General features: G+C 43.8%; 1 protein-coding gene across 1 annotated transcript in view; it reads left to right on the plus strand.

Annotated features, from left to right (window-relative positions):
- The window catches only part of TBC1D15 (TBC1 domain family member 15), a 244,217-nt gene that overhangs the window by 190,593 nt on the left and 29,607 nt on the right, over nt 1-24,017 (plus strand). The window contains exons 10-11 of the mRNA XM_075344894.1: nt 18,989-19,083; nt 21,799-21,915. Of these exons, the coding sequence (XP_075201009.1) occupies nt 18,989-19,083; nt 21,799-21,915 (212 nt within the window). The remainder of the gene's footprint in view (nt 1-18,988; nt 19,084-21,798; nt 21,916-24,017) is intronic.

A 24,017-nucleotide genomic window follows, 5' to 3' on the forward strand; every position in this document is an offset into this window, starting at 1 on the left:
CCCGCTGTGACACACACATCGCTGTGTGTGACAGCGAGAGAGCGACGAAATGAAGCGATCAGGAGCCGGCACTGGCAGCTGCGGTAAGCTGTAACCAGCGTAAACATCGGGTAACCAAGGGAAGACCTTTCCCTGGTTACCCGATGTTTACGCTGGTTACCAGCCTCCGCTCTTGCTGCCAGTGCCGGCTCCTGCACTGTGACATGTGGCTGCAGTACGCATCGGGTAATTAACCCGATGTATACTGTAGCAAGGAGAGCAAGGAGCCAGCGCTAAGCAGTGCGCGCGGCTCCCTGCTCTCTGCACTGACATGTAGCTGCAGCACACATTGGGTTAATTAACCCGATGTCTGCTGCAGGAGAGCAAGGAGCCAGCGCTAAGCGCGGCTCCCTGCTCTCTGAACTGTGACATGTAGCTGCAGCACACATCGGGTTAATTAACCCGATGTGTGCTGCAGGAGAGCAAGGAGCCAGCGCTAAGCGCGGCTCCCTGCTCTCTGAACTGTGACATGTAGCTGCAGCACACATCGGGTTAATTAACCCGATGTGTGCTGCAGGAGAGCAAGGAGCCAGCGCTAAGCGCGGCTCCCTGCTCTCTGAACATGTAGCACAGCGACCTTATGATCGCTGCTTCTGCTGTGTTTGACAGCTAAGCAGCGATCATAACAGCGACTTACAAGGTCGCTGTTACGTCACCGAAAATGGTGACGTAACAGCGACGTCGTTGTCGCTGTCGTTTAGTGTGACACCAGCTTAACATTGCACCCATAAGACTAGTATAATAATGCCAATGCACATGACAGGGGGTTAAAGGCAGGTTTTGTCTGCTCTCTGGTCATTGCTGACTTAGGAGAGAAATGAGACACGTCATTGCAGTTATTTCAAGCTATGTAACTCACAGACTGCCTTTGTCTCTGGATCAGGGCTGATAAGACCACAGCAACGCTGCCTGCACATGAAAACATTTATAGGAGCATGGTAACCTGTTGTGAACCTTCAACGTTTGTAAGGGACAGGAGCCCTGTCATCACACAGTGTGAGAAGTGACGGATGTCTTATTGTATGCAGGCGATAGCAAGACATTGTGTTCTTTATGTATATGCTTTCCATTCTGTTGAAGGTAGATTTGAGCACAGTTATGTTAATACTGGGCAAGAAGACACTATCAAGGCACTGATAATAGTATGGATATACAATCTCTGTGTCTAGTACAAGGCTCAGGACCTCTTTCTCAGGTACAAAAGACATGCACATATATAGACAAAGGTGCGAAACGGCTCGCCGTCGTCCGGCGTTGTGACTTGTCCTCACCCTCACCCACCACCTGTACCCTTTTGGCATGAAAATGCTTGAATAAATACAGTGTTACCTGGATGTCGATGAGTGCCGCCTGTTTCCGTCTTTCCTTGGACCTTACACATGGTCTACACCCTGGGACGTGCACCCGCCTTTTCCGCTTTCTAGGAATGAGTTTACAGCAATACCTTGCTTTGGATTAGCGGTGCCCGGTTTTTCTCTCTCACTCTTGAGATTATATCTAATATATAAAGCTGAATGTGTGTATGTGTGTGTGTATGTCCGGGATTGGCATCTGCACCGTCGCAGCTACAGCCACAAAATTTTGCACACTCACACGTCTGGACCCCGAGAGCATCATAGGCTATGTTTTGAGGGGAAATTTTAACCCCGCGCTTTAGTTATTCACCAAAAAACCTGCCTCCATTAAAGCGAATGGAGCTGGGAGCCACAGTGCAGCCAGAACTTCAGAAGAATGCGAAGCCACGCCCTTATATGGAATGCTGGCGTGTCACAATGCAGCCAGGGAAAGAGACAGACACAGACAGGGTAAGAAACAGACACAAAGAGATAGACACAGACAAAGAGACAGACTGACAGGGAAAGTGGCAGAAAGGGAAAGTGGCAGAGAGAGACTGGGAAAGTGGCAGAGAGAGACTGGGAAAGTGACAGAGAGAGACAGAGAGATATATACAGAGGGGAAGACAGACAGAGAATGGGAGAGAAACAGAGAGACAGTTACTATCCCGGGCAGCGCCGGGTGCCAAGTTGTGAGGCGCGTTCCAATTTACCAATCAATTTTGCCCCTATCAACATAATGGGGAAAAAGTGAAGCGAAAAGTGTTGGGGGCAAATTGACAACTGCCAGATGTGAACAAGGGGGACTTAAAGAATGAGAGCGATGGCGCCAAAGAGTATATACCGTACTGTTGCTAAGGTGGGGCCCCGACATGGGATACTCACCACACTCTGAGATATGAACACACACACAAAATGCGCCACACACTACCACGTACTTGAACACATATACCACCCTCAGCACACATCTCACCACACATACACCAACCTCACCACATAATCGCCCTAAACACACACAAGTCTGGTATGTAGAATGTATTAACAAAAATTTATTCTGCACACAAAAACCACAAAACAAATAGAAATGTAATTATTAAAAGGCAAAAACTAAGCTAATAGAAGCATTTCACAACATATATTTCAACACCACAAATATTCCACACATATTTAACATCCTATGACAGTGACGGCGAACCTATGGCACGCGTGCCAGAGAGGGCACGCAGAGCACTCTCTGCTGGCACGCGCGTCCTTGCCTCAGGCAGAATCGTCCTGCCGTTTTGAATTGCTAGCGCTAGCAGTTCAAAGTTGTGACTGTCAGATCGGAGGAGACATTGCTCCTCCCGCTGACACCCCCCCCCCGCTGACACCCCCCCCCGCAGCGTCATTAAGCCCGACACTGTCTCATACCTTGATGTGACGGTGACGGCGCCAGCGTCATCACGTGTTGTGGCCGCGGGAATAGAGAAGACTTGAGGAGACCAGGAGCGAACAGCGGTGAAGTGGGAGTAGGAAGGTGAGTAGTACGATTTTTTTTTTTTTTTTTACTATCTAGAGGCGACTAAAAAGTAACAAATAAAAACTGAGTGGGCACAGTATTACAAGGATCTGGATGGGGCACAGTATTACAAGGATCTGGATGGGCACAGTATTACAAGGATCTGGATGGGCACAGTATTACAAGGATCTGGATGGGCACAGTATTACAAGGATCTGGATGGGCACAGTATTACAAGGATCTGGATGGGGCACAGTATTACAAGGATCTGGATGGGGCACAGTATTACAAGGATCTGGATGGGCACAGTATTACAAGGATCTGGATGGGCACAGTATTACAAGGATCTGGATGGGCACAGTATTACAAGGATCTGGATGGGCACAGTATTACAAGGATCTGGATGGGCACAGTATTACAAGGATCTGGATGGGCACAGTATTACAAGGATCTGGATGGGCACAGTATTACAAGGATCTGGATGGGCACAGTATTACAAGAATCTGGATGGGGCACAGTATTACAAGAATCTGGATGGGGCACAGTATTACAAGGATCTGGATGGGGCACAGTATTACAAGGATCTGGATGGGGCACAGTATTACAAGGATCTGGATGGGGCACAGTATTACAAGGATCTGGATGGGCACAGTATTACAAGGATCTGGATGGGCACAGTATTACAAGGATCTGGATGGGCACAGTATTACAAGGATCTGGATGGGCACAGTATTACAAGGATCTGGATGGGCACAGTATTACAAGGATCTGGATGGGCACAGTATTACAAGGATCTGGATGGGGCACAGTATTACAAGGATCTGGATGGGCACAGTATTACAAGGATCTGGATGGGGCACAGTATTACAAGGATCTGGATGGGCACAGTATTACAAGGATCTGGATGGGCACAGTATTACAAGGATCTGGATGGGCACAGTATTACAAGGATCTGGATGGGCACAGTATTACAAGGATCTGGATGGGCACAGTATTACAAGGATCTGGATGGGCACAGTATTACAAGGATCCGGATGGGCACAGTATTACAAGGATCCGGATGGGCACAGTATTACAAGGATCCGGATGGGCACAGTATTACAAGGATCTGGATGGGCACAGTATTATATGTATCTGGATGGGCACAGTATTATCTGGATGGGCACAGTATTATATGTATCTGGATGGGCACAGTATTATATGCATCTGGATTGGGCACAGTATTATATGGTTTTGGATGGGCACAGTATTATATGTATCTGGATGGGCACAGTATTATCTGTATCTGGATGGGGCACAGTATTATATGTATCTGGATGGGGCACAGTATTATATGTATCTGGATGGGGCACAGTATTACAAGGATCTGGATGGGGCACAGTATTACAAGGATCTGGATGGGCACAGTATTACAAGGATCTGGATGGGCACAGTATTACAAGGATCTGGATGGGCACAGTATTACAAGGATCTGGATGGGCACAGTATTACAAGGATCTGGATGGGCACAGTATTACAAGGATCTGGATGGGGCACAGTATTACAAGGATCTGGATGGGGCACAGTATTACAAGGATCTGGATGGGCACAGTATTACAAGGATCTGGATGGGGCACAGTATTACAAGGATCTGGATGGGCACAGTATTACAAGGATCTGGATGGGCACAGTATTACAAGGATCTGGATGGGCACAGTATTACAAGGATCTGGATGGGCACAGTATTACAAGGATCTGGATGGGCACAGTATTACAAGGATCTGGATGGGGCACAGTATTACAAGAATCTGGATGGGGCACAGTATTACAAGAATCTGGATGGGGCACAGTATTACAAGAATCTGGATGGGGCACAGTATTACAAGAATCTGGATGGGGCACAGTATTACAAGGATCTGGATGGGGCACAGTATTACAAGGATCTGGATGGGCACAGTATTACAAGGATCTGGATGGGCACAGTATTACAAGGATCTGGATGGGCACAGTATTACAAGGATCTGGATGGGCACAGTATTACAAGGATCTGGATGGGCACAGTATTACAAGGATCTGGATGGGGCACAGTATTACAAGGATCTGGATGGGCACAGTATTATATGTATCTGGATGGGCACAGTATTATCTGGATGGGCACAGTATTATATGTATCTGGATGGGCACAGTATTATATGCATCTGGATTGGGCACAGTATTATATGGTTCTGGATGGGCACAGTATTATATGTATCTGGATGGGGCACAGTATTATATGTATCTGGATGGGGCACAGTATTATATGTATCTGGATGGGGCACAGTATTATATGTATCTGGATGGGCACAGTATTACAAGGATCTGGATGGGCACAGTATTACAAGGATCTGGATGGGCACAGTATTACAAGGATCTGGATGGGCACAGTATTATCTGTATCTGGATGGGGCACAGTATTATATGTATCTGGATGGGGCACAGTATTATATGTATCTGGATGGGGCACAGTATTATATGTATCTGGATGGGCACAGTATTACAAGGATCTGGATGGGCACAGTATTATATGTATCTGGATGGGCACAGTATTATCTGGATGGGCACAGTATTATATGTATCTGGATGGGCACAGTATTACAAGGATCTGGGTGGGGCACAGTACTAGATGGAGAGTATCAGGATGGGAACATTACATGTGCTGTGGATGTGGAGTGGGGGGGGCCATGGAACCAGTCTTATTGGAGAGGTGGTGAACACAGTAATTAAAAGTTAAAGTGCACCTGTCACACGTTTGGCGGCTGTTGGCAATCTTAGCACCCGGACCGCCAGCGAAACTTTTGACATGTCTTTGATAGGTACAATTTAAGTTATATATATTTTTCTTTTGTCAAATGTGGAGCTGCAGCCAATATATATTTTTTCAGTTCACAGTGAAGCTTTCCGAGCCAGCCAGCTTTCCGAGCCAGCCAGCTTTTCAAAGCCAGCCTGCTTTTCCAAGCTAGACAGCTTTTCCAAGACAGCCCAGCCAGCTTTTCCGAGCCAGCCAGCTTTTCCGAGCCAGCCAGCTTTTCCGAGCCAGCCAGCTTTTCCGAGCCAGCCAGCTTTTCAAAGCCAGCAAGCTTTTCCAAGCCAGTCCATCCAGCTTCTCCGAGCCAGCCAGCCTGCTTTTCCAAGCCAGACAGCTTTTCCAAGCCAGCCCAGCCAGCTTTCCGAGCCAGCCAGCCTGCTTTTCCAAGCCAGCCCAGCCAGCTTTCCGAGCCAGCCAGCCTGCTTTTCCAAGCCAGACAGCTTTTCCAAGCCAGCCCAGCCAGCTTTCCGAGCCAGCCAGCCTGCTTTTCCAAGCCAGACAGCTTTTCCAAGCCAGCACAGCCAGCTTTCCGAGCCAGCCAGCTTTCCGAGCCAGCCAGCTTTCCGAACCAGACAGCTTTTCCGAGCCAGCCAGCTTTTCCGAGCCAGCCAGCTTTTCAAATCCAGCAAGCTTTTCAAATCCAGCAAGCTTTTCAAATCCAGCAAGCTTTTCAAAGCCAGCAAGCTTTTCCAAGCCAGTCCATCCAGCTTCTCCGAGCCAGCCCATCCAGCTTTTCCGAGCCAGCCAGCTTTTCCAAGCTAGCCCAGCCAGCCAGCTTTTCCAAGCTAGCCCAGCCAGCTTTCCGAGCCAGCCAGCTTCTCCGAGACAGCCAGCTTTTCTGAGACAACCAGCTTTTCCGAGACAGCCAGCTTCCCTTGCTACTTTCCAAGCTAATCAGGACTCAGAAGTTGGCAGCCACCAGATATGAGTACAGCAAAAAAAGCAAAAACAGATAGTGGAAGATCATTCCAAGAGGTCTGGACAGAGTCATTTGGAGTTATTGAACGCAGTGGGAAAGCGTTATGTACTCTGTGTAATGAAAGTGTTGTGTGTCGCACATCAAGTGTCAGACGGCACTTTGACACCAACCACAAAAATGTTGCCCAACTAAGTGAAACTGAACGAAAAGAGTTTCTTGAAGGCAAATTGAGAAAATATAATTCCCAGTCTCTTAGTTTTTGCAACTATCTTTCTCCAAGTAGAACAAATCATCTGACAGCTGCCAGTTTTCAAATGTCCCTGGTCTTAGCAAAACATGGTAAGCCCCTCTCTGATGGGGAAATTATCAAAGCAGCCATGTTGTCTGGGAGTAATTCTCTTTTTCATGATTTGCCAAATAAAGATAAAATTAGTCAACGCATCTCTGAGATGCCACTTAGCAGAAATACTGTTAAAGATCGAGTCCAGCGCATGGCAAGTGATGGTAGTCAGCAGCTCACCACTGACCTACAAAAGGCAGCTTGTTACTCAATGTGCTTGGATGAAAGCACAGATATAAAAAATCACGCAAGACTAGCAGTAATTTTGCGTTATGCTGCTGGTGACACTATGAGAGAGGAGCTGGTGAAACTGTTATCCTTGCCTGAAAGAACACAAGGGATAGATATCCACAATGCTGTGATGGAGGCTTTTTTGTCACAAGACATAAGACCAGAAAAAGTTGTTTCAATTACTAGTGATGGGGCACCTTCTATGGTGGGTAAATCAGCTGGTTTCATACAGTTCTTTGTTAAAGAAATAAAACATGAAGTCATTCAGTTCCATTGTATTATACATCAAGAAGCTCTCTGTGCCAGGGAAAGTAGCAAAAAATTTGAGGATGTCCTTAAAGATGTCACAAAAATGGTTAATTACATCATAGCTCGTGCTCTAAATTCTCGACAATTTCAAGCACTTCTTGAGGAGGTTCAGGCACAGTATAATTGCTTACTTATGTACAATAATGTCCGGTGGCTGAGCAGAGGACAAGTCCTGGAGAGATTTGTAGCTTGCTTGGAAGAAATTAGGCTGTTTATGAATGAAAAAGGGCAGGAATATCCACAGCTCACTGATATGGCCTGGCTTACCAACCTCATGTTTTTCACAGATTTTACACTACACTTCAATGTACTGAATAAACAACTACAAGGTGTAGCTGTAGGGAAAACAGCAGAAAGAATGTTTTGTGATATTAAAACATTTGAGAGAAAACTTCAGGTTTTTGAAAGAGACATTGAAAGTGGGCAACTGAAATATTTTCCAAATCTAAAAATGCATTTAGAAAATTCTACATTTGTAGACAGTCTCACCAGCCATCAAGAAATCTACAAGGAATTTTCTAGCATTGTACGAGCTGCAAAGGTCAATTTTAGTAACAGATTTTTACAGTTCCGTAAAATGGAGACAACTCTGTGTTTTCTGACATTTCCAGAGAGAGCCAAATTTGAAGATATTGATCTTTCCTGCTTACAATGGTTAGATTTAGGGAATCTTGAAATGGAGCTATTGGAATTTCAAGAAAGCTCTATCTGGAAAAATAAATTCTGTGACCTGCGTGAAACACTTGAGAAGATAGAAGGAATGACAAAGGACAGCCCAGTTAGTTCAGAAAATGAAATCCTTAAAGTGTGGAATTCTCTGCCAAATAATTTTAAGTCAATGAAAGCACTTGGGATTGCTTTACTTACCCTGTTTGGGTCGTCATATTCTTGTGAGCAGCTGTTTTCAGCTTTGAATTATATCAAATCTGACATTAGAAACAGACTAACAGATGACCTGAGTGCAGCATGTGTTGCCCTCAAACTTACAAAGTATGAGCCAAGGGTAGACAAGTTATCAGCATGCCTGCAACAGCAAAAATCACATTAATTGTTCAAAAGCATGCCAAATGATTTGTAAAGTTCTGTTATTCAGATTATATTGCCCTCGTGGCACTTCACAATAAATAAATGGGTTTTGTGTTGTAGTTTGGGCACTCCGTCTCTGAAAGGTTCGCCATGACTGTCCTATGACCTCACACATACTGAGAATGTCCTTTGTTGCCTATATTAACCAATCAGAGCTCAGATTAATTAACTGTAGCAAAATAGAAGCTAAGCTGTGATTGGTTGCTTTTGGCAGCCTGATAAATCTCCAGGCAACAGAAAGCCCTCCCCCCTGACAGTATATATTAGCTCACACATACACATATATAGACAGGTCATGTGACTGACAGCTGCCGTATTTCCTATGTGGTACATTTGTTGTTCTTGTAGTTTGGCTGCTTATTAATGAGGATTTTTGATGGATAATACCAGACTTGTGTGTGTTTAGGGCGATTATATGGTGAGGTTGGTGTATGTGTGGTGAGATGTGTGCTGAGGGTGGTATGTGTTCAAGTACGTGGTAGTGTGTGGCGCATTTTGTGTGTGTGTTCATATCTCAGAGTGTGGTGAGTATCCCATGTCGGGGCCCCACCTTAGCAACTGTACGGTATATATTCTTTGGCGCCATCGCTCTCATTCTTTAAGTCTCCCTTGTTCACATCTGGCAGCTGTCAATTTGCCCCCACCACTTTTCGTTTCACTTTTTCCCCATTATGTAGATGGGCAAAATTGATTGGTAAATTGGAACACGCGGGGTTAAAATTTCGCCTCACAACTTAGCACCCGGCGCTACCCGGGATAGTAACTGTCTCTCTGTTTCTCTCCCAATCTCTGTCTGTCTCCCCCTCTGTATATATCTCTCTGTCTCCCACTCTGTATATATCTCTTTGTCTGTCTCTTTCCCTGTCTGTCTCTTTCTCCGTCTGTCTCGGTCTCTTTCCCAGTCTATCTCTTTCCTAGTCTATCTCTTTCCCTGTCTATCTGTCTCTTTCCCTGTCTGTCTCTTTCTCCGTCTGTCTCGGTCTCTTTCCCAGTCTATCTCTTTCCTAGTCTATCTCTTTCCCTGTCTATCTATCTGTCACTTTCCCTGTCTGTCACTTTCCCTGTCTGTCACTTTCCCTGTCTGTGTCACTTTCCCTGTCTGTGTCACTTTCCCTGTCTGTGTCACTTTCCCTGTCTGTGTCTGTTTCCCTGTCTGTGTCTGTTTCCCTGTCTGTGTCTGTTTCCCTGTCTGTGTCTGTTTCTTTCCCTGTCTGTGTCTGTTTCTTTCCCTGTCTGTGTCTGTTTCTTTCCCTGTCTGTGTCTGTTTCTTTCCCTGTCTGTGTCTGTTTCTTTCCCTGTCTGTGTCTGTTTCTTTCCCTGTCTGTGTCTGTTTCTTTCCCTGTCTGTGTCTATCTCTTTCCCGGGCTGCATTGTGACACGCCAACATTCCATATAAGGGCGTGGCTGCGCATTCTTCTGAAGTTCTGGCTGCACTGTGGCCCCGAGCACCATTCGCTTTAATGGAGGCAGTTTTTTTGGCGAATAACTGTAAAGAGCGGGGTTAAAATTTCCCCTCAAAACATAGCCTATGACGCTCTCGGGGTCCAGAAGTGTGAGTGTGCAAAATTTTGTGGCTGTAGCTGCGACGGTGCAGATGCCAATCCCGGACACACACACACACACACACACACACACACACACACACACAGCTTTATATATTAGATGATCGGCCCCCAGTGTCTGTACTGGATGTGGACAGTCATTCTTTGGGGACAGAGGAATATAAAAGCCGCACTATAGTTTCCAAACTAGTCTTACATGTTGGATAAACCCTTTACCAGTCCTGTGTATTCTGACAATACTGCTCTATAGGGAGATCAGGGTTTTTTTTGTTTTTTTTTTTTATGTATTTATCTTGAGGCCCCTCCTGTACTATCATCACATATAGAGGCCCCCCTGAAGAGTAATTACATATAGCCTAAGAGAACGCTGACACTGGGGCTACAGGATAATGATACTGACACTGGGGCTACAGGATAATGATACTGACACTGGGGCTACAGGATAATGATACTGACACTGGGGCTACAGGATAATGATACTGACACTGGGGCTACAGGATAATGATACTGACACTGGGGCTACAGGATAATGACACTAGGGTTACAGGATAATGATACTGAAACTGGGGGTACAGAATAATAATACTGACACTAGGGGTACAGCATAATGACACTGACACTGGGGGGCACAGGATGACACACTGGGGGTACAGGATAATGACACTGACGCTGGGGGTACAGGATAATGACACTGACACTTGGGGTACAGGATAATGATGCTAACACTGGGGGTACAGGATTACTCTGACACTCGGCTCTTTACCTCAGCACCCAGCTTTTCTATGTTCTGATAGCCAGCTTGTCCTCAGTACCCAGCTTTCCCATGATTAAATCAAATCTTTATTTTTATGTAGCTCTAACATATTCTGCAGGGCTTCAGAGAATGGGAAAGTTGGGAGCTGAGGACTAGATGGATATCAGAACATAGGAAAGTGAGCTCAGCACCCAGCTTTCCCAATCCCATCCCATGCTCTGACTGCTGCTATCCCGCTTTCCCTAATCCCTACTGATGTATGGTTACTGTGTCGACTTCACTCATGTCACAAAGCAGGGACTTATGCACACACCCTGCACCCCCAGATCACACACACCCTGCACCCACCAAATCACACTCACCCAGCACCCTCATGCACTGCATATCTTTCAGACAGACTGGCTGTACCCCAAATTACCCCTCTCTCAAATACACTGAAACTCCATGTCCCACACACCCTGTATCACTTAACACCCCTGTGTCACAGTCTGGCCCCTCATATGCCACACCCTGCACCCCTTAAGCACCCCTCATCTCTCATTACCGGTAAAAAGCAAGATCACAATATTTCCTTAGTCTCATTACCAGCCCCGGGCACATCTCCTTCGGCAGCTCCTGCCCGGCTCCTCCCACACGGTCATATGGGCATGAGTCATCGCAGGTCCTGCTGATCCACCACTGAATGCATCTTCTTCTCGGAAGCAGCTTTCTGTTCTGCCCCTGCCGCGCTGCAGCTCATGAGCTCCAGGTCAGGACCGCCCCCTTCTGCCCCCCCCTGTAGCTCCACCGGTAGCTTCGGCAGCCTGCAGGGCCCTTGCCGGGTGTATTAAAATGACCATCGGGATGTGTATGTAGCAGTCAGATTATGTCATAATCTGACTGCTACATTCAGTATCATCACCTGCGGTGGTGGCCCGACGGTCTAATGAGCTGCGGCCACAGGTCATTTTAATATACCCGGTGGGGGCCCCTGCAGGCTGCCGGAGACAGCTTAGATTGAAGCCAAGGTTGGGGCCTACCTGGGGTTTCCCCGCTACCCCGGCATGCCAGACCGATGCTGGGTGACAGTAACGCCATCCAGTCCCACCGCCCCAACGCATGTTTCATGAGGACTTCCTTTTCCAGACCTTTGGGATTCTGTTATGTTAGGTCCCAATATTGTTCTGTACTTTGATATACTGAATGAAGAGCAGTTTGTCCTTATCTTTTACTACATATGATGGAATCTATTGGTATATTGACCTTGTAATATTTTATTCTTATAAATCGTATATATAGCATAGTATGGGCAGTACCATGGCTCAGTGGTTTCTATGTTCTCCCCATGTTTCCTCCCATACTTTAGACATACTGATGAGGACAGTGATGATCACTTTTGTAAACACATTGCAGCTGTATGTGTTTTGTATCTTGTAACTGTGGAATTAATAGCGCTATATAAGTGAGTAAAATAAATAATAAAAAAGTAGTATGTTAAAGAGAACTAATCGTGAAAAATGCTATTAACCTGCAACTATAGGGTTAATCTGCAGTTTAACAGTCATCTGAACCTGCCTGGTGCCCACACTTTAAACTCCGCTGGTAGCATTTGGCTTTTAGTCATAGGTATGGCACCGGTGTGTGTTCAGTCACCTCTCCATATATAGTGAGCAGCCGGTGTAACCTTGCCCTTAGCACTGACTGACAGCCGGCTAAGTTAATTTCCTCCCTGCAGTGGGGCTCTAGGTGCGGGCACTTAATCCCCTATCTGCAGGTAATAGCATTTTTTTTTTATGACAGGTTCCCTATAAGGCATCTATAAACAAGATGGATCAAAACAACACTATGTCTTCATTGTTAGCACTGCAGTCTTGCAGCACTGGTATCCTGGACTCAAATCCCACCAAGGACAACATCTGCAACGAGTTTGTATGTTTTGCCGATGTTTGCATGGGTTTCCTCCCACACTCCAAAGACATACTAATAGGGAATTTAGACTGTGAACAGTGATGATGATGTCTGCAAAACACAGTGGAATATAATTTTTATATGTTAGCAAGTATAATAAATACCTAGCAGTAGACTTTGCCTGGGTCAACACTTTTAGGAGCACATGACAAAGTCTACAATTTGTGCTCACAGTAAACAACAGCTCTTTAAATTGCACTTCAACTCGGTTTATTGTCCAAGAGAAATCAACATTCACCTGTCTTTATGGACGTATTCGAAAAAAAGAGAAACCGAATACTTAAAACACTGTTTAGGCGTCCAGGACAGAACACTCAAACATTCTGTAACAATTAAAAGCATTTATCAGAAGTGGACACTAATACAAAGAAATACATTATAATAGGAAGATGGAAACAATGTGTACCTCCGTAATCCTATAGACACATATATAATAGTATTATATTATTAGGACTTGTGTGTATGGTGTGTTTTTTGCACCTTTTTTTTTTTTTTTTTTTTTTTTTTTTTTTTAGAGCAATTTTGGTCCCAAAACTGCATGCATTTCCTTCCCCAGCAAAGTCTATGAGATTTCAGTTTTTCTGTCCACACGTTGCAGCTTTTTTTTGGCTCCAGCTTTGTGGTGACCACAAAGATGCAGCATGTCAATTCTTTCTGCGTTTTTGCCAGCCTTTTTGAGCTCTCTTACTCAATAGATTTGACTTAAAAATGCACTAGGAAAAAAACGTTTTTGTTGCTGTGTCAATGACAAACTGCATGCTTTTGCTTCTCCAGCAAAGTCTATGAGAAATCAGAATTTCCATGCGCACGTTGCAGTTTTTTTTGTCTCTTATCAAATATTTGTCAAAATCTTTGACAAAAAAAAGCAGCATGCCAATTATTTTTACGTTTTTGTTACATTTTGTCACCTATAGAACTCACTGAGGAGTTGAAAAATGGATAGCAAAACGTATGGTAACAAATGGGTTGCGTTTTGTATGCGATGTACCTGCGTTCTTGTCACAAAAACGCTGGTCTCCCACTTTGTTCCAGGATAAAAAAAACATTGTAGGAGTGAAAATCTCTCTGCTTCATAAACACCGATCATCGACGCAGCGGTCACCATTCTCCTGCAGCCTCTCATTCTTTTTCCCAACCCGCTCATTAGCCTCCTTACATATTCACTGCCCCCACTCATTAGGCTCATACATATTCACTGCCTCCCCACTGCCTCTGTGACTGGTTGCCGTCAGACGCGCCCCCATGCTGAGTGACAGCAGTCTGACTGCAACCAATCACAGCTGCCGGTGGGCTGGTCTATTTCCTACAGGAAAATAAATAATTAAAAAAAAAACTCGACGTGCGTCCCCCCCTCTAATTTTGATACCCAGCTAAGATAAAGCCTCACAGCTAAGGGCTGGTATTGAGAATACCCTGAGAGGGTGGGGAAGACACACGTTATTGGGACCCCCCAACCTAAAAATATCAGTCAGCAGTTGCCCGGAATTGCCGCATCCATTAGACAGACAGTGACTTTACCTGGCTCTTCCCGATTACCCTGGTGTGGTGGCAATTGGGGTAATAAGGGGTTAATGGCAGCCCATAGCTGCCACTAAGCTCTAGGTTAGTGATGTCAGGCGTCTGAGACACCCCACGTTACTAATCTGTAAGTGAAAGTAAAGAACCATAAACAGCCAAAAAATCCTTTATATGAAATAAAAAAGCACCCTCTTTCACCACTTTATTAATCCCCAAGCACCTCTCCAGGTCTGACGTAATCCACATGAGGTCCTACGGCGATTCAGCTCTGCTACATCTCTGTCCTGTCACAGCGAGAGTCATAGAGCATGACTGCCAGCTGTGAATGCAGGCAGAGCCGCGCATCAGAATGAACTTTGGTGAACTCAAAATGTCACAGCTGCGGGCCCCGCAGTACGGCATGTGTTGCGGTAGTGATGTCACAGGCTCACCGCTGTGAGGTTTAGGCTGTTACTGAAGTGAGCCGCGCCATCAGCGGTGACGTCACTCAGGTGAGCCCTACATCTGTTGCTCACTTCAGTTACTGTCTGATTTGTGGTCACAGGTGGAGGACTCACCTGTGGCTAGAAATAACCTGAATGATAGCACCGCTGATCGCGCAGCTCAATTCAGTAATTTGGGTGATTTGCTGTGACAGGTGGAGAACTCCAGCTGTGGCTGCAGCTAACTAGAGTGATGTCACCGCTGATAGCGCAACTCACTTCAGTTGCTGCGTGGAGCTCACATTGGGCAGTCTTGTTCTATGGTGCTCACTGTGAGTGTCCGATGTAGCAGTGCTGGAAGCGTCGTGGGACCTCCTGAATTACGTCGAACCTGGAGGGGTGTTTGGGGGGTTAATAAAGTGGTGAAAGAGGATGCTTTTTTGTCTTTTATTTCAACAAAGGATTTTTTGAGTGTTTGTGTTTATTTACTTTCACTGACAGATTAGTGATAGGGGGTCTCATAGATGCCTACCATCACTAAGCTAGGGCTTAGTAGCAGTTGTGGCCTGTTATTAACTTCTTATTACTTCGATTGCCGCCGGGCCAGCGCCAGAATTGTCGCATATTATGGATGCACATCTTCTGGGGTGTCTGTGGGCTGCTATAGTTAGGCTGGAAAGGACCAAATAACGATGGCTCCTCCCACCCTAATAATATTAGCCCCCAGTTGTCTGCTGTACCTTGGCTGGCTTTAGAAAAATGGGGGGACCCCACGTCAGTTTTTATTTATTTATTAAATAAAAATCAAATAATAAAAAAAAAAAAATATATGGTAGCGTGGGATCTTCTCTATTTTTTATAACCAGCCAAGATATAGCAGACATCTGAGGGCTGCTGCTGTTCCTGTGCAGGATATGAAAAACAGGGGGGGGGACCCCACATCATTCTTTTATTTTTTTTTGCCCCCTTCCCCAAAAAAATAAAAAAAAAAAACAGCTGGCCAAGCTAGCTATCCCTCTATCAAGCGTTTCTGTTGTTTCATTCTATTTTATCTGTTCTTTCTTACTATCTATTCTATATGTTCTTTCTAGCTATCAATCTATGAAGGGCTGCTGATAAGTCTTTGGCTTTACCCAGAAAGAAACGAGATAGGAAGATGAAACTTTACATTTATTCCACATACTCTCCCCTGATGTCAACACACTTCTTACATCGGTATTCCATGTTTTGTAAGCCTAGCAAAAAGGATTTCGGCTGTGCCTCAAACTAGACATCCGTAGCAGGTTTGGAAACAGATGATAGTCGGAGGGAGCTAGATCTGGTGAATAAGGTGGTTGGTCAACCACCTGGAAGCCCAGCTCTGCCAGTCTTGCTGTGGTCGCTTGTGCAGCGTGAGCAAAAGCGTTGTCTTGCAAGAACAAGATTCCTTTGGTCAGCTTGCCGTGCCTTTTTGTCCTTCAGAGCTGCCTTCAATTGGTCCAAACGTTCAGGGTAATACCTTGCATTGATGGTGGAACCCTTTTTGAAGGTAGTCAACTAGCAACATGCCCTCTTTATCCCAGAACACAAATGCCATCACCTAGTGGCTGATTTTTGCACTCTGAACTCCTTTGGATGAGGAGAACCACTGTGCCTCCACTCTTTTGACTGGTTCTTGTTTTCAGGGTCATACAAATAAATCCATGTCTCATCCATAGTGACCAGTCGATCCAGGACATTCTTATATGTCCGGAAACGCTGACAAATGGACCGGGAAGTTTTCACACGCATGCTTCTCTGATCTGTTGTCAAACATTTGGGGACCCACTTTGCAGATAGCTACCTCATGTCCAAATGTTCATGGATAGTGACACAAACCTGTTCACGGGAAATGACAAATTTCTGCTATTGCTTTAGCTGAAAATCGTCGATTCTCCAGTATGAGGTTGTGCACAGCATCGACGATCTCCGGAACAACAACCACTCTCGGTCATCCAGGACGTTCCTCATCATTAGTGCTGAAGTGGCCTGTTTTAAATTTGGTAACCCAGTTCTTAACTGTAGAATATGAAGGGTATTGATCCCCCAATGTCTGCGACATATCACCATGAATATTCTTCGCGGACTTTCCTTGCAGAAACAAGAATTTTATCACTGCTCTGCTCTCAGTTGCTATGAATATTGCATTAGACTCCACCATTCTGTTTTCCCGCGTGCGTAGAACAAAATTGTCATAAGCAACAAACACAAAATTTTGAAAACGTATATTAGACACATAAGGCTTTCATGTGATGTAACATTCGTTACCATAGAAACAAAAAATGATCATAAAGCCAAAGACTTTATCAGCAGCCCCTCGTATCTGTCTATTCTGTCTAACTATTTTTCTATCCTAGCTATCTATCAAATATCCTATCCTATCATTTTTTTTTCTGCTTTTAAAAAATGCATTCTCAAACGCAGTGTTTACAGTTGTCAAAGTCTGCTAGAGTGCAGTTTTGTTTTCAAACCTAAAACGCAGCGTTCGCACATACCCTAACACTCATTTCATGATTGTCACTGTGTATCTGCTGCATTTTTATTTAGAGATTAGTACTCTATCCTAAACATGGATAGCAAGGTTTCCTATATCACGTACTTTGTGTAGAATCTTCTATTTAATTGAATATCATCTCATGGCATCTCTGTAAAAGTCTTGTTCTTCAGCATTATTGAAGAAGTTATCCAGTACCCTAACTCAATTAATTTTTTATTGATCAATCCTGCTATGTGCCACTAAATGCATCCACTCTTATTATAGTAATATAAACTTTTTGTCATGCAGATAGCATCACTTGGTGTCTCCCAGCTGCAGCTGTAATATTTACATTCCTCACTTCCTCTCCCCAGACTTACTGTGCTCTATTACTACAAATTTCATTATGCACTTCCCCTCCGTTCTCCACTCTGCACTTCTGAAGCTATTGGGAGCTACCAAGTGTCATAGCAACCCACAGTAAATACCAGCCTACCTGGCAATTGACATTGTGGTTTTTTTTTTTCAAATTTTAGAGCTTTTCAGCTGTCCATGTCAATGATTGGATTACCTAAACCCTTTGCTTTTGAAATGCAGAACACAGCACTTCACTAGCAAAGGTGTCACCCCCTGCTGTTACTGCTGAATGAAACTGTCAGCTCAGCTTGTTTCAGGTAGAGGAATTGTGTCTTCAGGATGCTCTCTCTGGAAGCTGTCATTCACTCCAAACCTTTACACCAACCATGAGGAGCCAACTGACAACTTTCTTTCATGTGTTCTCATTTCTGTGCCAGAAAAGGAAGTATAAGAGGAAGAAGAAGAATTTGCATACCAATTCAGTACTATGTGATCCCTGCTGAGATACGCTCATAGAAGCTATACATCCAATACAAGTAGATTGCAAAAGGGTATTGTTTATAAGAACTAGGATATATGGCAAAGGGGTAAAAAAAAGTAGTGAAAAACTTCTTTCAGTATTCTGCAGGAAAAAAAAAATCTGGATGTACAATCCCCAATAATTATTTCAGATAAAATCTGATTGTTTCACATTAGGATACTCACTGTAATAAATGCCTAATTATTCTGTTGTTAATTGGATAAAGTAAATGGATATGTGCACAGTTTGTTCGCTTCTTCATTCTATGTCACATCTTTCTCTTCATCGGCAAGGTTTGCTTTATCAGCTGTAGTCTTAAAGTCCGTTACGCAGGTATTGCATTCACATCATGTGTGTGTTCTTCATATTGTGAGTAGACTGACCTACTCTGCATTTATGGCTCATTACATTAAATAGTTTTATTCAGCACTGGACAGTGATCAGATAGGGAAGAGGAGAAAGTCATTTGAAGTGGAATAAAACCTCTACTTTCTCACTTAATTCCATTAACCTTTTTTCTCGTCATCGGTGCTGTATAACAAGGATGGGGAGTAATCTTTTTCTCTTGACATTTTTATTAGGCCTGACTTCCAGATTGTAATTAAAGTGCCATTTCATCGCATTGTCTATTGTTTTATTTTCAGTATCTTCAAGGGGAGAAGAGTGTAAACTGATAATACGATTTATCTTCAATAAATGTATTAAGGCCTAATGTGGTATTCTTTAGTTGAGCAACGTGCTTTGGAAATGTTATTGTTAGATATAGTCTGCAATGGCATTTCTGCAGTAATTAATTTAATTGGCATTTCTGCACATTTTTTTTTTTCTTTTCAGAGATGAATATTTTCGAATGAAACTGCAATGGAAATCCGTTAGTGAGGAGCAAGAAAAGCGCAATTCAAGGCTCAGAGACTACAGAAGTTTAATAGGTATTACCTGACATAATAAAAATATTGTCACAAAGGCAATTGGTATGTCCATCTTGTGAGTTCAGTTTTACAGATATTTAAAGCTCAGTAACCGTCTAAATACATTAAATTACTTCTTTTCACTGAGCTATTGATTTCCTAAAATACAACCTATATTATAATCCATAGCTGTATTTATATTTCGGCTTTTTAAAAGCAAAAATCCTTTTTTCATAGCATTAAATCATTATCCCCCAACTTTATAAGTTGTCAGCTCTCCACAGATTAAAAGTAGATTTGCATTAATCAGTTTATGGTGCATTGCACAACCACCAATTGCTAAATATTTACCAATTAGCGGTCGGTTAATATCTGGTTTTGACACAGACTGGACTTGATGATGCACATTTTGCGATCTGCAATAGATTGTTCAATTCAAAAAGATGCTGCTGTTCTCGGCAGCGCAAGTTCTGTTTGTGTACGCAGGATGATACACCACCGAGAACAAAGATCACTTGTGCTGCACAAAAAGAGCATTTGACCTTAAGAATGAGTGTTTTACTCTTTTATCAAGTAATCATCGGCCTGCAAGATAATGATGATCATTCAGTATAAATGCACCTATATTGATGTTTTCCCATTTTTGTTTTTTTTTCTTGTCTGAGTGCTATGATTCCTTTATTCTCGTGAATGTGGCACTGGAACACTCCACAGGAATTACGTTGTGGCCATGCATTCATTGTTGCTGTTGAACGTTTAGCACTATATTTGACTATCTCGGCAGATCTTAGACAACAAATAGAGCAGTGGCATTGAACAGCTAGATATCACCTATTCTGAGGATACATCAAAACGGTTAATGTTAAGAGTAACCGAATAACTGCTTAGGAAAATGCTAGAGTTGATCAAAAGGATTTGCAGGAGTCTGGTCCATCTGCCACATTGGTAGTCCATGACCTCTAAATCAGAACCCTGTTCACTGCCTCCAACCCCCAGCATTTCTAGCACTTTTTCTGATTGAGGCTCTTCACGACATTCAATGTGAGTCACAACAATGACCTCTTATTAGGCCCACAAACAGAAGCACCAGGGGTGCTAGTGTTTATTAAGGTACCGTCACACTAAGCGACTCTCCAGCGATGCCACCAGCAATCTGACCTGGCAGGGAACGCTGGAGCGTCGCTGGTGAGCTGTCAAACAGGCAGATCTCCACAGCGATCAGAGATTAGCCACCAGCGACCCGTGTAACGATGCTGTGCTTGGTAACCATAGTACACATCAGGTTACTAAGCAAAGCGCTTTGCTTATAGTTACCTGATGTGTACCTTGGCTACGTGTGCAGGGAGCAGGAAGCCGGCTTCTAGAAGCTGCATACGCTGGTAACCAAGGTAAATATCGGATAACCAAGGAAAGCCTTTGCTTAGTTATCCGATGTGTACCTTGGTTACCAGCGTCCGCAGAAGCCTGCTCCCTGCACATTCAGATCGTTGCTCTCTCGCTGTCAAACACAGCAATATGTGCTTCACAGCGGGAGAGCAACGACCAAAAAATGGTCCAGGACATTCAGCAACGACCGGCGACCTCACAGCAGGGGCCAGGTCGTTGTTGGATGTCACACACAGCAACATCGCTAGCAAGATCGCTGTTGCGTCATAAAAATCGTGACTCGGCAGCGATGTCGCTACCGATGTCGCTTATTGAGACGTGGCCTTTAGACGGTTCGCAAGGCTCTAGTCCAGCAGCCATGGACTACCACTGTCTCCACTTTTTGATAACTCTCCTAAAAACCTATAATACAGTAGGACAAATAACATAATTAGCTTTTCGCCTATTTAAACTTACTGAACAACCTACATGTTAGGTGAGAAAAGTATGATCTTTGGGAATCCTGCCACTTGGAATCGCCATGATCACAAGAATAAAGGTCTGTCCTGTGATTGAATGGAGCAGTCCTCATGCATATGCACTAGCCCTCCATTCATGGAGGCTGAGTACACCACAGAGAGCTGGATATCTCAGTGTAAATTATCGTTCTTCCTAGCTTTTACCTAAGAACCTTAAAAGCTATGTCGAACCTTAGCAGAAAAATGGGGCATCTTTGCAGTCTTGATTAAAGACCCGTGTTCTATGTGTAGTGTTTATGCCGATCTACATGTCTCTGATACTCTTTGCAATTATTTTTTTCTTATTTATAAATTGAGACAATAGGAAAAAATATTGGTTGTGAAAATTGACGATAGTTAAGGATCAATTCCGTGTAGATCTTTCAGATGAGTTGACTGTTTTTAGTTCCTCATTGTTTGGACAAGATCATACTATTCATTCCTAAACCGCATTGGTGAACACTTTGCCTTTTTCGTAGTAATGAAATTCACAATTTCGACAGCCTTTTAAATATTCATATTATCCCTTTTACTTTTCACATATTGGTGAGAGTTCTTATGATTATTCAAATGTAACTCTTGCACATTAAAGTGGCTTAGATCACAGAATATTTGATCAGCATTATCTGAGTATTATAAAAATACACTTATCTACTGGACTTCAAGTAGCAGTGCCCTCGGAATGATGTGCCCTGTAATGTATTTTTCTCTGGTATTCATCAAACGGAGCTGTCATTCCAAGCTCTCAGAAATAAGTGTGCCAATACTCTGCATTTGGAAGATATGGGTTTGCTGTAAATGAGCAGTTCATTTCTCAAATATTTAATGTAATTTCCTTTATCCGTCATGTTAGAAAAAGATGTGAACCGCACAGACCGAACAAACAAATTTTACGAAGGCCAAGATAATCCTGGATTAATTCTACTCCATGACATTTTGATGACATATTGTATGTACGATTTTGATCTTGGTAAGTGGATGTTCATTACTATAGGAAAAAGTGTCTTTACTTTTAATTATCTAATATAACTTTTCTCTCCCAAGTCTGTTCTGTGTGTATTTAAAGGCGTTTGTATCTTTCATTAGTTTTCTATATTTCTGTGGTTTGGACTGTCATTTTGGGGATGTAAGAAGCAGGCTCATTTCTCATCGTCGTGACTGGCAAGGCTTTGACAATTGGCTGGCTTTGTGCAAACTCTGTAATCTATCACAATTCAACATCAAATGTAGTATTTCTTTGTGAAAATGTATGGTTCTCTGGACAGGAGACAAAATGTTTATTTCTCCCTATAGCGACAGACAACAAATGCGATCGCCAAAGAGCAAAATATGATCAGAAATGATAACGCTTGTATTGACGAGTGTGAAAACTGGTATTCTTCTGGAATTGAAACCAGTTTTCTGCACATAGCCCTATACAAAGAACATTTCTTCCATTTAATATCAGGAACGCCCCATAACATTGAATACCCAATGCCAGACTTTTTCGTTTTATCTTCTAAAATGTGTAGCTGCCTGGCTACGCTGTGTATTTTTGTGTGAGCCTTGACAAGTTCTTTTCAGCCAAGATGTAATCTTCCTTTCTCAAGTGCTGCTCTTTTAGGAGTTGATCAGCCTTGTTTAGAGATGAGAGAATCAGATAGATAAGTATAGACTTCGCTTCAGACCATTTTTGGACCAATTTATAACTGTAAAATATTTCTGGCAAATGAATAAAAGTAGTGAAACTGTGTAAATAATCTTGCATACATACCTGTGCTCTAAAGCCAATCTAACACATGAGATGGGCAGCAAACGAGCGATGCTTCGGCTCTTCTATACACAGGAGCTCTCATTTGACCAAGCACTCCTATCTTCTCTGATAGAACTGCCACAAGATATCCCTGACAGCTGCCAGTCTAAGGCTATGTGCCCATGGGGACATTGTCCTGCGGATATATCCGCAAGACATTCCACAGGTGCTCCCAGAAATCCGCAACAGAACTTTCTCTGTTTCAATGCTGCGGATATACAGCGGAATGTTGTGCGGATATGGTGCGGTGATTCTGCATTGAGGATACAGTACCATGGCTTCGGCACTGCATCGTCAATGCAGAACAAGTGCTGCAGTGATCGGGGGAGTTCATACTTACCTCCATCATGCAGCACCTCGCTTTCCGGCGGCTGGGTCACTGTCAGGCAGCGTCTGGTTCACTGTGCTGGAGGTGGGCGGGCCTGAACTAGCTCCGGCTGTCACATGACCGAAGCTCGTGCAGGCCCCGCCCACCTTCTTTCCTGTACCTGGCTGGATCCACCGTGCTACTGCCGCTACACCGGACGGAGAAAGTGACTCTGGTCTCTATCAAGGCAGGCAAGTATATGGGACCCTGCGGAGAAATCCGCAACAATAATTGACATGCTGCAGATTTTTCCGCATGAAAATCCGCACGATTTCCGCTGCGGAAAAATCCGCAGCGTGGGCACAGCATTTCCCAAATGCCATAGAAATGGCTGGGGAGTAGCTGTGCTGTAGATTTCTGGAAAATCCGCGGCTTTTCCGCGAGAAATCCGCTGCAAAATCCGCTCATTTTCCGCAGCGTGGGCACATAGCCTAAGAGAGCACACAAGAATTGGCAGTCCAAAATCAAGACATGCTGGATCCTTCACTCCCCCAACAATCAGTAATCCGGTGCCTCAAAACATAATAGACAGTCATCCGAACTCGTCAATATTGGTGTATTCAACCAACAGTAGTCTAGTGTGTATAGGACTTTAGAGTTTTGATTTTTTTTCTGCTTCCACGCTTTTAATTGGACCATAAACATTTTAACATAACAAAATAGAAATGTAATTTTATTTTGTGTTTGAAGCTAAAAAACATACCTGTCTGGAGCTCCCTCCCCCCAGGAGCAATTGCCATGTAATGTGTGAATAACTTGCCCTATTCAGCCATAGTATAAAAACCACAGTCAAAGTTAGCAACACTGATCTTAATTCAATGGCATGTGTTAAGGATTGGGATTTGTTAGTTTGTGTTAAAAGCTGGTAAAATGGGAAAATGTATCTAAGCAAGATTAACAAGGGTGAAATTTT

The sequence above is a fragment of the Anomaloglossus baeobatrachus genome, chromosome 4 (assembly GCF_048569485.1).
Source record: "Anomaloglossus baeobatrachus isolate aAnoBae1 chromosome 4, aAnoBae1.hap1, whole genome shotgun sequence".
Taxonomy (NCBI): Eukaryota; Metazoa; Chordata; class Amphibia; order Anura; family Aromobatidae; genus Anomaloglossus; species Anomaloglossus baeobatrachus.